Source organism: Microtus pennsylvanicus, chromosome 4 (genome assembly GCF_037038515.1).
Source record: "Microtus pennsylvanicus isolate mMicPen1 chromosome 4, mMicPen1.hap1, whole genome shotgun sequence".
NCBI classification, from domain to species: domain Eukaryota; kingdom Metazoa; phylum Chordata; class Mammalia; order Rodentia; family Cricetidae; genus Microtus; species Microtus pennsylvanicus.
Window position 1 is genome coordinate 48,801,285 of NC_134582.1, and position 16,505 is coordinate 48,817,789.

General features: G+C 41.5%; 1 protein-coding gene across 1 annotated transcript; it reads left to right on the forward strand.

The window, feature by feature from the left end:
* The first annotated feature begins 14,443 nt into the window (after positions 1–14,443).
* On the forward strand, positions 14,444–15,759 carry LOC142848676 (protein SET-like). Its single transcript, XM_075970870.1, has one exon. The coding sequence runs from the start codon at positions 14,444–14,446 to the stop codon at positions 15,314–15,316; it is 873 nt and encodes a 290-aa protein (XP_075826985.1). The 3' UTR covers positions 15,317–15,759.
* Positions 15,760–16,505: the final 746 nt, after the last annotated feature.

Genomic DNA, 16,505 nt, shown 5'->3' on the forward strand with positions numbered 1-16,505 from the left:
AGTGGTGGTGTACAGAAACACATGAGCTTTAAGTTTTATATTCCCCGCTGCAAAATTATCCCAGTGAATGTTGGAGGTTCTTGTGTGGGTGGAAAACATGGACATGTCACTTTACTGAGTGCTTGCTTTGTGTTGGGCATGCTTGCATATTTGTTTATGAATGTTCTAAAAGCTGTCAAATAGCCAGACATCTAGTCACAATGAACAACTTTCTAGACCTCCCAAGGTTATGTGGAAAACAGGGGTTAAGCTACACATGTTAAACATACAAAGTATTCCTCTCATAGGGGAAGAATTACCTTTAACTAAGAAATGGATTACTATACTCAAACTAAAAAAAATCAATAAAAAGAAAGGAATTTATCTGTAAGCTTAATATCTAAAAAAGCAATTAGAAGAGTTATTAATATCTGATACTCACATGCAAGCCCACCTCATTTACTTGAGCCATTGAACAGCCCAAAAGGGAACTCAGATTCAGGAGACCTGAGATTTCGTGTTCCATCATGCTAACAGTCTTAGGAAGGCTTTTTAAAAATAGTAACAGAACAATGAAAGTCATAAACATGATACTTTCAAGTGTACTCATGAAAACACGAAGAAGGTGAATTACATCAAAACAGGAAATGTTAGAGGCCTCAGCTGTTATTCTAATGACATTCCTAGCCTTGGGGTTGGTGGAAGCTAGGAGTGCACATTCCAAAAGATTTACTCAGTAGTAACAAGGATGGTAGCCACAAGCAAAAATAGGAAATAAATAATTTTTTGGGGGGTTATTTATCTATGAACCTGTAATATTTCAACTCTCCATAACTGTTAGCCCTGTAGAGCATCTAACAGACGTGCTGTTTTCTGAAGGGAACTGCAGTTAACACCTGACAGCAGAGTTTCATCATCAGATGTGCTGGCAAGGCCAGGTCCTTGCATCCCTCTTTACCGACAAGATTCAAAGCGCCTGTAAGTATGGGCTGTGAGAAATAAGAATAGGACAGGTCAAGAAAGAAAAACCATCAGTGAATGGTGAAGGGGCTTCCCTAAATAATCAGATACACCAGCAAATACACAGAGAAGAACTCCTAAACTGCTTTAGGCAGCAAGGTCAATATGCTAATATCAAAAGCTGACCTTTATGTTTATACCAGAAACCTGGGGAAAAAAACAACAGCACCTACACAAAGTTACCCCGGCTGAGAATCTGAGATACACGAGGCAGAGCTGGAAAGAGGTTCTCATCTCAATGAGATGGATTTAAGAACATGTAACTTTCTAAGACTTCGATAGCATATGGCTTTATGTATCCAATGACTCATCTTTTTATTCAGGAAAATTTGATTTACTTCTGGTATTCTGGAAGGTTGCTGCAGCCTCAGTGTTGATTGGCACTAATAGACACAGGACTAACAAAAGAGATGTGGTTGGTGAGTCACCAGCACAAGGGCTAAAATAGGCCACATCTCAAGGTAGAGAAAGCCACTCCCAGCATCTTCCCTTGGTGTTTTAAAGCTATGACCATCAAAGGGAGAAACGGATGTTTGCTGAGAAATCTCAGTGAGTTTGACCTTCATCAACCTAGAGATCCTAATGGTATTTCCTTGGAGCAGGTGAGGTCTGCAACGATGAGGTCGGAGCTGGAGTCAAAGGCACTGTTGAAGCAGATTTGCCATAGCGTCTTATTCACGGTAGCTCCTTTCACTCCCACGTGGAGTAGCTTTCTTTTTTATTTTAGTGGTGGTTTAATTAATTCATAATTTTAGGGCCTTGCTATAGTCATTGAGCAATTTGAAAATGCTTCTAAATTAATTGGATAAATAATAGTGGTAATTTTGTTATTCATATAGCTCTATTATAGGCTCCTGGCATATTAGAAGTAAATTTAACTTGCCTTAATTTATTTTTGGTCCACAGTTTTAAAATTTGTTATTCTGGGCATCTTAGCAGCTCACTCTTTACAAAAACATATTGTTCAGTTTTCCATATTTATGCTTTTGTCCATGTAGAGTGCATCTCAAGTTGAGAGCGTGAGTGCAGTAAAGACAAGGTCTTGTTATAGGTTAAAGTTCATTCCCTATTTACCCCTGAGAGGGGAGCTGGAAACAGGATAAGGTGAGACTAATGCCATCATTTTTAGGTTTATATCACAGATAGGTAATGGGCATATCACTGGTTAATGTTGCAGTCAATACATAGATTTGGCTTGTGACTTATGAGTGGCTATTCACTCTTTACTGTGGGAAGATGGAACTTAGTTTCAAGATAAACCTGACAAATCATGTTGGCTTTCCTTTTATAAGTGTGAGCAACTGTCTGGTTCATTCCAGCTAGGGCACTGATGATTGAACAAAGAAACAATTCTATCAAAGTTCAACTTGGTGAACCAGAGAGTTTATGGGCTTTGCTTATAGAACACAGGTGAGGGTTAGTGTAGGAACATGGACAACTCTTAGGCAGCTGTATCATCAGAAGCCCACTCAACACGGATGATGACTTACAAAAGTCACATCCTTGGGACTCCCTAAAGGACGTTCAGACAGATGTGGAGTAACTCAACCAGTTGGAAAGTCTAATTTCTCAGTAGTTGTTATTGCTTGTCTAACACTGGGCAGGGACTTTGGGAATCTAGTAATTTTCAGGAACCTCCTGAGACTTGTGAGTTGCTTACTTCCTGAGCCTTATAAGATCTGTTTATTTCCCAAGTTTTAGTGAGTCTCTCTCTAGAGTGGAATGCTATAGTCCAGAAGTAATTGCTACACAAGAAGGATTCAGGCAAAAAAGGGGAAAAGATGATGCAATGACTTGAGACATAACTGGACATGATAAATCAAACATGAGGGACAGCCTAGCTGGCTAGGAGTTGATACCTTGACATACATCCACTCTTCCAATAAACATCTTCCAAAATTGAGCGAGAGAAGGTAGGCTTGTCGTCTGCCTTCCAGCCCAGACTCCATGAACCTTACTGTCCAGTTGAGCTGCCTTACTTATTTGTATGAAACAGACAGATGTTTCACTCAAAGAGAAACATCTGACTTCTGTCACTGCAGTGGTCATCGTACCTGGTGTGTTTAAAAAGTCATATATCATCCATCAGCTATTGCCTGCAAACCAGAGGAAAGGCCATAGGAACTAAAGGAACCAGAAATACAAGGTTATAAGAGCAGTCACACAAGCTCCAGATGGAAACTTAACCAAAGAAACATCTTAAAAATCTTCAGAGAGAGCTAAGTTGCTATTAGCACTAAAAGAAAAAGAAAAAAAGGGGGAGGATGAAGAGAAAGGAGAAGGTGGAAGAGGACGAGGAGAAAAGAGCTAGGAAGATGAATAGCTAGAGAACAGAGTAGTCCGAGAAGGTTAAACAATGAAAAATTAAAGTAGATGTATTTATATAATCAGTAGTAAGAGTTCCCCTAAAATAGAATATGCACACAGGAAATAGAACAAATGAGAAGATAATAGAAAGTTCCCTTGGGCTAAAGGCTTTATTTAGTCTTATTAAAAAGGAGCTCTTATCTAGCCAGATCCTATTTGCATTTCAGTCATGAAGGATTAAAAGAAAATGGTAAGAGATTCCAGAGGGGAAAAGCCATTCTGTGAGCAAACTTACAGGAGATGATAGAATAAGATTCAAACTAGACTTAGACACATAGTGGACAACATGGAACACAGGAGAAACTTGAAGTGGCCCTTCCTACCTATGAGGTGGTGGAGGTCTCTCTACCTCTGTGTGTCCTTCTGCCTAGCTTTATTCTCTGAATTAAGTCTCACAGAGTAGCCTTACTACCGGGGAGGCTTCTGAAGAATGCAGAGCTGTGGCTCTGTTCCAGGTGTTGGCATCTATCAGAACCAGGCTGTGGCCGGCAGTGAGTCCTGGGAAGCCTGCTCGACTTGACTTGGGAATCCGACCTTGGCTTTGTTTACAGACAGTGGTGACTCAGCTCCATTAGCTGTTTGTCCATGTGGGGCCACACACACTCCCCAGAGCTGAGCTCCAGCCTCAGACTCATTCCTCCTCCCCCACAGTAGACCACAAGGCTGACTCAGGGTACTCTCTGAGGCGCAGGCAGCCCGGGGAGGTCAGAATGCTGGCCATAATTACCATATTCATGACTGTGCTTCGTTTTAGACTAAACATGTCCTAGGTAACAGACTGTCCAGAGATGTGAAATTTTTTAAAAAATAAATATAACTCTGTTAGTGCTGTAACCTTTCATTTATGGCTCTCTGGGCATTCTTGAGGGGCATGCTTTCTACAAAGAGAGCGAAGAGCTTGGTGGAGTTGTGCAGATCTGATTCGGGAGATTTCTTTGATGCCGCTTTACAGAATTGTTTAATTTACAGAGATACTCCTATTGCCTTTCAATTCTACTGCTCCTGTCACTAAGAGACCACCTTAGGATGCCTGCATCATTGGAAGTCAGATGTGATCCAGGAGCGGCCCCCAGAATACAGCAGCTGATACAGCTTTGATAAGGAAGTTCAGTTACACACAGCAAGTCAGACACGCAGATGCTTGATGTTGTCACAGTCTTAGCATATTCATGCTGGGGATGATGGATCTCCACTCTTCTTCCATCCTTAGAGAAGGTAGGCTCTACTCGGGAATCACCAAGAGAAGGTAGGCTCTACTCAGGAATCACCAAGAGAAGGTAGGCTCTACTCAGGAATCACCAAGAGAAGGTAGGCCATCCCTGTAGATGAATGTTTCAGTAAGCCACCAGAACTGCTTCTAATTGTTTAGCTTCTTTGGTTTATTATAAAAGGAAATGTGTGTGGGTGAGCATCGTGTGAATTCCACACTTTAATCAGATGCTAAGTAGTTAGATCAGCATTAGGTTTTGATTTTGAACCAATATCAGGCTTTTGCTAGCTCTCTCTTTCCCTTTTTCATTCCTGTTTTCCTATTAGAGTTTATTCTCTCTCTCTCTCTCTCTCTCTCTCTCTCTCTCTCTCTCTCTCTCTCTCTCTCTCTCTCCTTTCATATGCCATAGATACACACACATCCTTGTGTGTGTCTGCTGTGATTCTTCCACACTCTCTGACTCTTCACTCCAGTGCCCCTTGTGCCCTCCTGTGCCTTCCTTCTAAAATTTCTTCAGACTCTCTTGAATCTTAAAGGCAAGGGACAAAGCAAAGAGTGTAAACATTTAAAATTATCTTATGAGCAGCCATCACTGGCACAATTATCCTGAGCCCCCAGTCCCTAGCTGTAGACTGTTGTTATACCATGCCACAAATCTTCCCTTTGATGGTGCTCATTCACTGTCATTGATACCCCTAATGGTTCATTGTTCTGTTTCCATCCCTAACCAGAAAACAGGGAAAAAATAAAGTTGGCTCTGAGTAAGTCTCTATGTGTGCAACTAAGTATGAGCTAGAATTTCTGAAAAATCACAATCTTTCCAGTCAGAAAGTAATTTTTTAAATAGTGTCTAGCACTTCTGGTAAATGGATGAAAATCCGATTAAAGGACTGTCCAAAGACGCATTTTAGATGCTGGCTATAACTTTAGTAGTTAGTAAGAATCATGACAGGTATGATTTTTATTTTCTTTCAAAACTAAGAACGTTGCCTGCTGGAGAAAATAAAACAAGCAAAAGCTTAACTTTTATGAGAACTAAACAGTTGCTAGGTCGAGCAATCAGCTCCCAATGACTATGTGCCCAGGGAGAAAGGACTCGAGCAATTCTACCTTAAACTTTGTATATTTGTGCTATTTATTCGAATCATGTTGGATCAGAGTAACATATGTTCATTTCCTTTAAAGCAGAGCTCTATTGTTGCCATGCATGCTGTAGGATCAGAATGATGATGGATTCGAGGGAAAGGTGACATTTAGTTGGTCTTGGTTGACAAGGGAGATCTAGCCTTTTCTGATAAATCTCAATACAACCATTGGCTCATCATCATGGAATAAGTTTCCTATTATGTATTTGTCCTAAGATTCCTGACATATTTACTGAGGTGAAATGAAAGCTAGTAGAAAACGTTTGCCCACATCTTAGAAGTGATAAACAGTCACTTTGGTCTCACTCTGGGGAGGGGCTGTCACTATGTTTGGAAAGTGTTGCCGAATATTTGTTTACACTGTGTGATTGGTTTAATAAAGAGCTGAATGACCAATAGTTGGGCAGGAGAGAATAGATGGGATTACTGGGGAGAGAGAGGAAGAGGAGGAAAAAGAATCTATGTGCATTGGTTTCGCCCCTGACTCAGAGCAAGTTGGATGTTCTGTACTAAGAAGAGGTAACCGAGACACGTGGCAGAACACCGACTTAAAAAAATATGGGCTAATGAAGATAAAACAGTTGGAAAATAGCCTAGCCAAATGCTGGTGACTACTGAGAGCCCTGGTCACCCAGGCACTTTTGGTACTGTTATAAAATGCACAGCCAATCTGGGAAAGTTGAGTCATTTCTTTAGAACTGTCAGGACATTCAATGACTATGCAACTCAGCAGTTCTTTTTCCTGGAATTTATCCCAAGGAAACAAAAGTATATACGCATAATAAAATGTGTGCACACTGCCATAATGGTGGTGCATGCGGAAATGCTGGCATAGCGGTGGTGCATGCAGAAATGCTGGCATAGCGGTGGTGCATGCGGAAATGCTGGCATAGTGGTGGTGCATGCAGAAATGCTGGCATAGTGGTGGTGCATGCGGAAATACAGGCATAGTGTTGGTGCATGCAGAAATGCTGGCATAGCGGTGGTGCATGCGGAAATACAGGCATAGTGTTGGTGCATGCAGAAATGCTGGCATAGCGGTGGTGCATGCGGAAATGCTGGCATAGTGGTGGTGCATGCGGAAATACAGGCATAGCGGTGGTGCATGCGGAAATGCTGGCATAGCGGTGGTGCATGCGGAAATGCTGGCATAGTGGTGGTGCATGCGGAAATGCTGGCATAGTGGTGGTGCATGCGGAAATACAGGCATAGTGTTGGTGCATGCAGAAATGCTGGCATAGCGGTGGTGCATGCAGAAATGCTGGCATAGCGGTGGTGCATGCGGAAATGCTGGCATAGTGGTGGTGCATGCGGAAATACAGGCATAGCGGTGGTGCATGCGGAAATGCTGGCATAGTGGTGGTGCATGCGGAAATACAGGCATAGCGGTGGTGCATGCGGAAATGCTGGCATAGTGGTAGTACAGGCAGAAATCCCAGTATTCAAGAGGCAGAAGGATCAGGGATCAGGCCTGCGTTAGCTATGTAACATGCTTGAGACATGACTGACCCCATCTCAAATAATCAAAGTACAAAACCAAAACCAAAGCCAAAGTTCACCCAAGCCATCTATAAACACACAGTGTTCATAGTAGCTTTATTTGTAATAACTACAATCATCTTCAATAAGTGAAAGGTTAAGTGAACTGTGGCAAATAGATATCACGGAATACTACTGGGCAATCCATGAAATAAGCTATTGATAGACACAATCCTCTGATGATTTTCTGAAGTGTTAGGATGATAAATAAAGCCAATCTCTGAAATTTTATCACATCGTTTATACGACACTTTTGAAAAGACAAGCCTTTAGAAATGGGGGACAGTGGTCACCAAAGGCTGAGTAGGGTTAGAAGAGGGGTGCATATTTTCCTTATGAAGACTGAACTGTCTAACATCTTGGCAGTGGCAGTGGATACATAAACCCACACTGGCCATAAAAGTTTTAGAGCTAAACATTCCCAAACGAGTAAAATAGAACTGGGGATTCCTGAACAGAGCGCATTTACTGTAGCGACCAACCCTAGTGTTGATACAATTTGGTTTTACAAAATATTAACAACGTCAAGTGTGTGCAATCTTCCTGTCTTGTGTTTTTCAACTGTATATGTATCCACAATGACCTCAGTGAAATGTCACTTAGTGAAAGCACCCAGTCCCTACAAGGTTAAAACTGGCTCAAGTGGCCATGAAATATTACACCCTGCTGCTCGGAACTGTGGCAGGCAGACACTAGGTCTTCAGCACATCTATGCATAAATTAGCTGGGAATAAAGGGGGATGAAGTCAAAGATGGCTCACCTTTCAACTCTGAAGTGCTCTGGAGATGCTAACAACCTCAAAGCGAAGGACATAGGTACAAAACGCATGTGTGAGAGGGAACATCCCTTAGGCACAGCCTTCTTGGTTTCTTGATCTCTTGCTCTTTCTTTCTTTCTTGATAAATTGGATTTGAAATTTCAATGAGTATTCAAATAAAAAAATCTGGATAAAAATATCTGGCATGTAAATGCAAATGATTTCATTTCCTTTTTCTTTTTAATTCAACAACAAATATTTTAGGTGTGCTTTTATGATTTAAGGTTATCAGCATTTTTTTTGAAAAAAAAACTTGTTTGAATCCGCATAGTTCATTTTTAGTGATTTATATTAGACAACGAACTAAAACAACTGAAGTAAATCAGATTTAATTATCATATTATAAACAGTTTCCTCTCCATTTTATGACTGCAACATCTCTATTGGCGGTAAGCTCGATCTGTAGTTTATACTTAAAATCCATCAGAGATTATCATATATTTACACTTACATCTATGGGTTTAAGTATCAATTTTGATAGAAACATTAGAAATGGATGTAAGAGCACTTGACATGAAAGTTATCCAGCTGTATGACACGGTTCTGGGTTGCTTCCCATGCCACTTTGAGGGAAGTAATTGACGGTAAAAGCAGCATACAGATTTTAGTATCAAAGCTCTCAGATGAGGCTGGGGTCATTATCTACTCTGCCCCTTTGATTGTAATGGTCTCAGATCAATAATCTCACAGCTCCTAAGGACTGACACTACCTTCTCTCAGCAACTTCTTAATTTTTATCCCGTTTTTTTTTTTAAGGAATTCTTTTCTGTGCCGGAATGAAATGGCGTCTATTGGCTAAACTATGCTTTACTCATTTTTTAAAAAGTTGCCTCGTGTTAGGCAATGCAGGTGCTCATGTTGTATGCTCTGACTGATTGGACAAATGGTTTTGAAAGCATCCTTTAATTTTGTTCCACTTTCTCCTGTCAGGGCGTTTAAGGAAAAGACAGAACAAGCCTTCCAGACTATGAGGACACAGCAAACCTGTCCTGTGCTTTCTTGGAGAAACTCAGATTTCTTTGTCCTTTCGCACAGAGTTTAAATCGCTTCCTCCTACAGTTCTGCTTTGGGCATGCAAGAACTCTCCACATCTAGTTTTGTCGCCAGTAGGACACGCCGTTCCCCACAGATCTCACGAGCTCCTGGCTTACACACATGGCTTATGTGTTATCCACTTGTCTTTTTCTTTCCTTTTTGAGGCCCTGCACCCTGGCACTGCTTCTGCCACACTGTGGGCTCTGGGTAAAAGCTGGGTGGATGGCCGAATTTGAGATTTGCCATTCCTGGTAGAGATTTCTTTTTTGGGGAAAAAGAACCAAACTGTGCTTTGTCCGGCCTAATGTCCTTGGAGGTGAGGGAGAACAATTGTTTTTCTATTTTCATTCAACTGACAGCCAGGCCACTGGAGTAGCTTCCTCCTCTGTGAAGCCATTTCTTTCAGGTGACAGTAACTTGCCAGAGACTATTTTCTCCTCAGGAAGAACCTCAAGTGGTTGGATTCCCGGCAGGAAAATCCATGGAACCTGTCAGCATGGTGTGTGTGTGTGTGTGTGTGTGTGTGTGTGTGTGTGTGTACATGTGTTTGTGGGTCTTTGCACCTGCATACGTATGCAGAGAACAGAGGAGGATGAGGGACATCCTGCTCTATTATTTGCAGCATATTCCCTTGGCACAGGGTCTTTTCACCGGAGCTGGAGCTACGGCAGCAAGCTAGCACAGGGTCTTTTCACCGGAGCTGGAGCTACGGCAGCAAGCTAGCCTGTGATTTTTTTCCCCATCTCTGTCTCCATAGTGCTGGGGATACAGGTGCCTGCGGTGACACCTTGCCTTCTCCATAGGACCTGAGGATTTGAACTTAGGTCCTTATGCTTGTGCAGCAAACACTTTTACCCACTGGTCGATCTCCCCAGTTCTGCACAAGTCATTTTAAAAGTTTTTATTTATTGAAAAGCAGGAATTTTGTTTTACTTACCCTATGATCTACAGGATGACTCTTGAGTACTAGGTAGGCACTTAAGCATTTGTTGAATTAAAGACCTAATGGTATTTTCTTTATTTTATTTTGGTTTTTCGAGACAGGGTTTCTCTGTAGCTTTGGTGCCTGTCCCGGAACTAGTTCTTGTAGATCAGGCTGGCCTCGAACTCACAGAGATCTGCCTGTCTTTGCCTCCTGAGTGCTGGGATTAAAGGTGTGCGCCACCCCCCCTCCCCCGGCCTGAATGGTATTTTCTACTTGTGGCCCTTTAATGAAATTGCAAACTTAATTTTATTAATAATAACAATAAATATTTTATCAGTGATTTAAGCCATTTTTTTGCTTCTATTATAGCAGATTTGGCAAACGTTATTGTTTTAGCACTCCTGGGTTCTGTTTAACTCAGGAGTTGTTTTTCTAACAAATAGATATCCAGTGTTTTCCAAACTGGGAGTTGACCCATCAGGAGATTATGGGAGGTTCTCAGAAAGTCTCAGGGCTTGCAACCCCTGCGCTCCACAGCTGCTTGGGAAGAGGCAAGGAATTAAGGATGACTCAACATTTTCCATCTACTGCCTCCCCTTGGACACTTCCTCCTTTCAGATTTGATGTGCTGCTAAAGGGCCACATTGGAATCTGTAAGATGAAACATTAATAACTTTTTTTTAGACAATTGATATGAGTCATGGAAACCCAGAGGAATTCACAGGATGACAGAGTTTAAGAAGCCCCGAGGTGACCCCACACTGATGCTGATTGAATTCCCTTGACAAGCCGTCTTACATGGGGCAGCAGCACTGTTACTGTTTTGAAATGAGTGTCGGGAAAAGAATTTTCCCAGAGCGACTCACTGGAGACCAAGAGGTCACTCAGATTTCACAGTTGCGAGTCATGTGCTAGTTAGGGTTTGGATCGAGGCTCAGGCCAAGGGATGCAGAATTGGAAGGCAGGCCTGGCTTTTCCTGGGCAATGTTCTTATTCTTGTTAACTGAAAGGTATGTGATTTCATTTTAATAGCGAAGCTTCGGGATAAATCTATACCTCTGCAGACTAGATTTCTGCTTGTTTTAGCCCAGCGTGCCAAACTTTCCTTTCTTTATATTTTACACATCTCCTAACTTAGCTCCACCCTGCTCCATGTTGTTCACCGTCTCTGTAGTAAGCTGTTTCGAGACACTTCCGGCTTACCTATTCTTCATGGCTCCCCTATCATTCTCACAGATGCTGTATGAAGAACACGCTTTCTGTCTCTGTTGAACACCCAACATTTGCTAGACACCTTGAGAAGACAGAGCCGCTTCCTCTCCATTGTGTCCGCTATTGAACTAATTCTATCTGCAACATTTCTTCCTTCCTTGTGATCTTTGACTCCATGGACACCCACTTGGATGTGTGTCACCCCATTAAAGTTCCTCAGAGCTGTTACCCATCAGCCTCCTGGGTGATCTCCTTGAGTCACTGGGATTCTGTCAGAATTCTTGCAGTCTTTCACCCCCTAGGTCCCACTGTCTAGCCTAATCATATCAGTATTTAATTTATTTTAGATTTATTTTGTGTATGAATGTCTCTTCTGCATGCATGAATATGAACTGCATGCATGCTTGATGTCCACAGAAGTCAGGAGAGGGTGCTGGATCCTCTGCAACTGGAGTTATGGAGGTTGGGACCTGACATGTGGACGCTGAGAATTGAACCCGGGCCGTCTGCAAGAACAGGAAGTGCTCTTGGTCTCTGAGCCATTGCTCCAGCCCCCACAGTGTGGATATTATATAGCTCACCTCAGCAGCACTGTTTTCCCCACTTGAAAGCCAGCAGTCATTCTTTTTTCCCAGACAATGAATTCTATTATTGTTCATGTAGACGCAGGCTTAGCGCCAGGAACTGAACCTAATTATTCTCCTAGGCATTCTTCTCTCTTGTCACCTGGTGGGGTCTTCCCAGGAGTTGACCTCACGCACCGCTAGGAATCCTCTGACAGACTCTGAAGTAAGTGGGCTGAGACGGAGTACAGATATTGGTGTTTTCTAATTTTCTAGTAACTCTAATATTCAGTGATATTCAGGCTATACACCAACCCTGGTTTCTGCTCTGTCGTGACAGTCTCAGATTCCACTGTGATTATGTATAGCTGCACATGCAGTCCAGATTGAGGTTTTCTACTACGAGTGTCTGAGAAATCACCTTTCATGACAGAAGAGGATTTTCTTTCCTTTCTGTACGTGTACATGCTTGTGTGTATGTGCATGCTTTGTGTAGAGACCAGAGGTTTCTTCACCAACCAGTTATCTATCTATCTATCTATCTATCTATCTATCTATCTATCTATCTACCTACCTATCTATCTATCATCTATCTATCTATCTATCTATCTATCTATTATCTATCTATCATCTATTCATCTATCTATCTATCTATCTATCTATCTATCTATCTATCTATCTATCTATCATCTATCTATCTATCATCTATCTATCTATCTATCTATCTATTATCTATCTATCATCTATTCATCTATCTATCTATCTATCTATCATCTATCTATCTATCTATCTATCTATGATCTATCTATCTATCTATCTATCTATGATCTATCTATGATCTATCTATCATCTATCTATCATCTATCATCTATCTATCTATCATCTATCTATCTATCTATCTATCTATCTATCTATCTATCTATCTATCTATCATCTATCTATCTATCTATCTATCTATCATCTATCTATCTATCATCTATCTATCTATCATCTATCTATCTATCTATCTATCTATCTATCTATCTATCTATCTATCATCTATCTATCTATCTATCTATCTATCTATCTATCTATCTATCTATCTATCATCTATCTATCTATCATCTATCTATCTATCTATCTATCTATCTATCTATCTATCTATCTGTCATCTATATGTGTGGTGTGTGCTTGTATTCACACTTACATGTGGTACACACATGTGCATTTGTGTGTGCACGTGGTAGATAGAGGTAAACACTAGATGCCTTCTTTAATCATTCTGAACCTTTTGGAAAAAAGTTTCCTACTGAGCCTGGAGCTCACCAGTGCAGCTAAAATGACTGGCCATCGAGTCGCCTGGGTCCTCTGTCTCTGCCTGTCTGTGCAGTGCTGGGATTATAGACACGTATCACTGTGTTCAACTTTTCATATGGTTTCTGGAGATCTACACTTAGGTCCTCATGCTGCAAACACTTTCCTTCCTGGGTCATCTCCAGGATCTTGAATATGGAAAATCTTTGTTCTTTCCATTTCTTGCTCTGTCTGTCTACCGGCCTGTCTGTCTGTCTGACTCTCTCTCCCCGGATTGTTCTTAGCTGGAATCTTTGAAGTAAGCCAGACTGCTAAGATGGAAGAGTTGGAGAGGGTAAAAATTAGTTTTTCTGATTTCATTGTTGACTATATGAACTGTCTGGTACCTGCTTATCTCTGCACTTTAGGTTAAAGAAACAGTAAGTATACTTACGTTAAGGCTACTGTTCATCAAATCTCACACATTTTGCTTATACTACAATGTACTTCCACACCAAACCTCTAAAATCACTAGCCAAAAAATTCCTTTTGTAAGGGCCAGATGGCAAGTATTTTAGGCTTTGTAGATCATATCCTTTGAGCTGTAGCTACTCAACACTGCCACTGAGGCACAGGAGCAGCCACCAACAACACATAAACAATTGAATGTAATGGTTTTTCAATAAAATATTATTTATGTAAGGGAGAAGGGAACAGATTTTATCTCTGGGATGTGTGATGAAACCTGGCTTATATCATCAGTATAAAGTGATAGGACCCCAGAAACTGACCTATGTCTGTAATTCTAGCACTTAAGAGGTGGAGGCAGGATGATGAAGTCCATCTTGGGCTATGTAGTGACTTTGAGGCTATCTTGGGCTACTTGAGACCCTGTCTCAAGAAAGTAAAGAAACAAAACTAAGAAGTTTCAAGGTATCAGCCTTTGTAGGACTAGCTATCACGCTGCCATCCATGGGCATGGCATCAGGTCTCTTCTGTGGAGCAGTGCAGGAAATGGTTGCAGAACTGGGAGCTGAGAGTGTGAAGGCAAATACAAGCATGTCGTCTGGACTCACAGTAGGAGGGAAGAACCCAAGATAGGGTTTACACTAAGGTTTAAGATGATCATTAGAAGTTCATCTTTATAATAGCAGTGGAGACCTGTGACCTTAACAAACACAGGAATGGACACAGCCACATGCCCAAAACATCCAGCACATGCCCTGTTATTGATGGGCACATGATCCACAATTTATGGCTTGTAATTTTCAGTGTTTAAAGTAGAAGTGTGGAGTTCCTGCGAGTTTCTTCCTGCTCTCTGCATCTGGCCTCTGGCCTCTAGCCACTTCCTTCGTGTCATGGCCCCGAAATGGCAATCTGCGCTTCTGCCTCAGTCCAAGAAACCCAAATCGGCTCCGTCCCTGAAACTGGAGGACAAGTCTGCCTCTCCTGGCCTGCCGAAGGGAGAAAAAGAACAGCAAGAAGCAATTGAACACATTGACGAAGTACAAAATGAAATAGACAGACTTAATGAACAAGCAAGTGAGGAAATACTAAAAATAGAACAAAAATATAACAAACTCCGCCAACCGTTTTTTCAGAAGAGGTCAGAATTGATTGCTAAAATCCCTAATTTTTGGGTAACCACATTTGTCAACCATCCACAAGTGTCTGCACTGCTTGGGGAGGAAGATGAAGAGGCTCTGCATTATTTAACCAGAGTTGAAGTAACAGAATTTGAAGACATTAAATCAGGTTACAGAATAGATTTTTATTTTGATGAAAATCCCTACTTCGAAAATAAAGTTCTCTCCAAAGAATTTCATCTGAATGAGAGTGGTGACCCGTACTCAAAGTCCACTGAAATCAAATGGAAATCTGGAAAGGATTTGACAAAACGCTCGAGTCAAACACAGAATAAGGCCAGCAGGAAGAGACAACACGAAGAGCCAGAGAGCTTCTTTACGTGGTTTACTGACCACTCTGATGCAGGTGCAGATGAGTTAGGAGACGTCATCAAAGATGACATTTGGCCAAACCCCTTGCAGTACTATTTGGTTCCTGATATGGACGATGAAGAGGGAGAGGCAGAAGATGATGACGATGAAGAAGAAGAAGAAGAAGAAGGCTTGGAAGATATTGATGAAGAAGGAGATGAATGTGAAGAAGATGAAGATGAAGATGATGATGAAGGGGAAGAAGGAGAGGAGGATGAAGGCGAGGATGACTAGCACAGAAGACTGATGGATTCTGACTCTCTTTTTTATTTTCTTTTTATTTTTTAAATTTCTCCAGTCCCTGGGAGCAAGTTGCAGTCATTTCCCTCCCGTCCCCAATCCCTCTTGTGCTCAGTTGCCCTGTTTCTGAGGTCTCACTTCTCAATACCATGGTTCTCAACTTATTTTTGGAGAAATGTCTTGAGCAAAATACAATGGGAAAAGAAAGAATCTCCACTACTCTGTTCTACATTCATTTTTATCTTTTCTTGTCTTGAACTGTGGATTCAACACCACCACCACCGTGCTCTGTGGGAAAAAAGAAAAGCTCTCCAGCCCCTTTGGCTCTGCTGGAGGCTGGAGGGTGCTAGGCCCCTGTGTAGTAGTGCATAGAATTCTAGCTTTTTTCCTTTCTCTGTATATTGGGCTCAGAGATTACACTGTGTCTATGTGAATACAGACAGCATTTACAAAAAAAAAGTAAAGTAGAAGTGTGTGTGTGTGTCTGTGTGTGTGTGTGTGAGAGAGAGAGAGAGAGAGAGAGAGAGAGAGAGAGAGAGAGAGAGAGAGAGAAAGAGAAAGAGGGAGAGGGAGGGAGGGAGGGGGAGGGAGAGAGAGAGAAAGAGAGAGAGAAATAGGTAAGGCTGGATGCCTACGTTCTTTGTCAAGTGTTCTCAGTAAAGGCTGAACTATATACACAGCTTTGCCAGGTGGGTATAAGAATTGAAACATATTCTTTTAGCTTTGTTGCTTGTTTTAATAATTAGCTCACTTCTTTAATGTAGTCCGAGTGAGTCTGATTCTTTCTTCTTGCCAACGATTATTCAAACCAACTGAAACTCTTGTTCTAGAGTTCCGTCCTTTTCCTTCAGATTGAGGTTGTCTTTAGCTAGTAAGACTTGTGTGACATTATCATTTTAAATGGCTGTGCCATTAATCTTAGATTTTATTATTTCTCATTAACAGAGAACATATAAAATGTCAAAGGATGGTCCAAGGTCAATAATTAAAATGTTCCAATGGTGTACACAATGAACATAATGCAGAGAGGGAGAGTGTGTGAGAGAGGGAGGGGCAGTTACACGTAGAGTCCACCAGAGTCAGCCTGAAAACAATGGTGACAGAGATTTCTGTTTCTTTCCCCCCATCCTCTTAGGCACGTGGCAGTCACGCTACTTCCCCCCAGTTATTTTCCGGACCACCA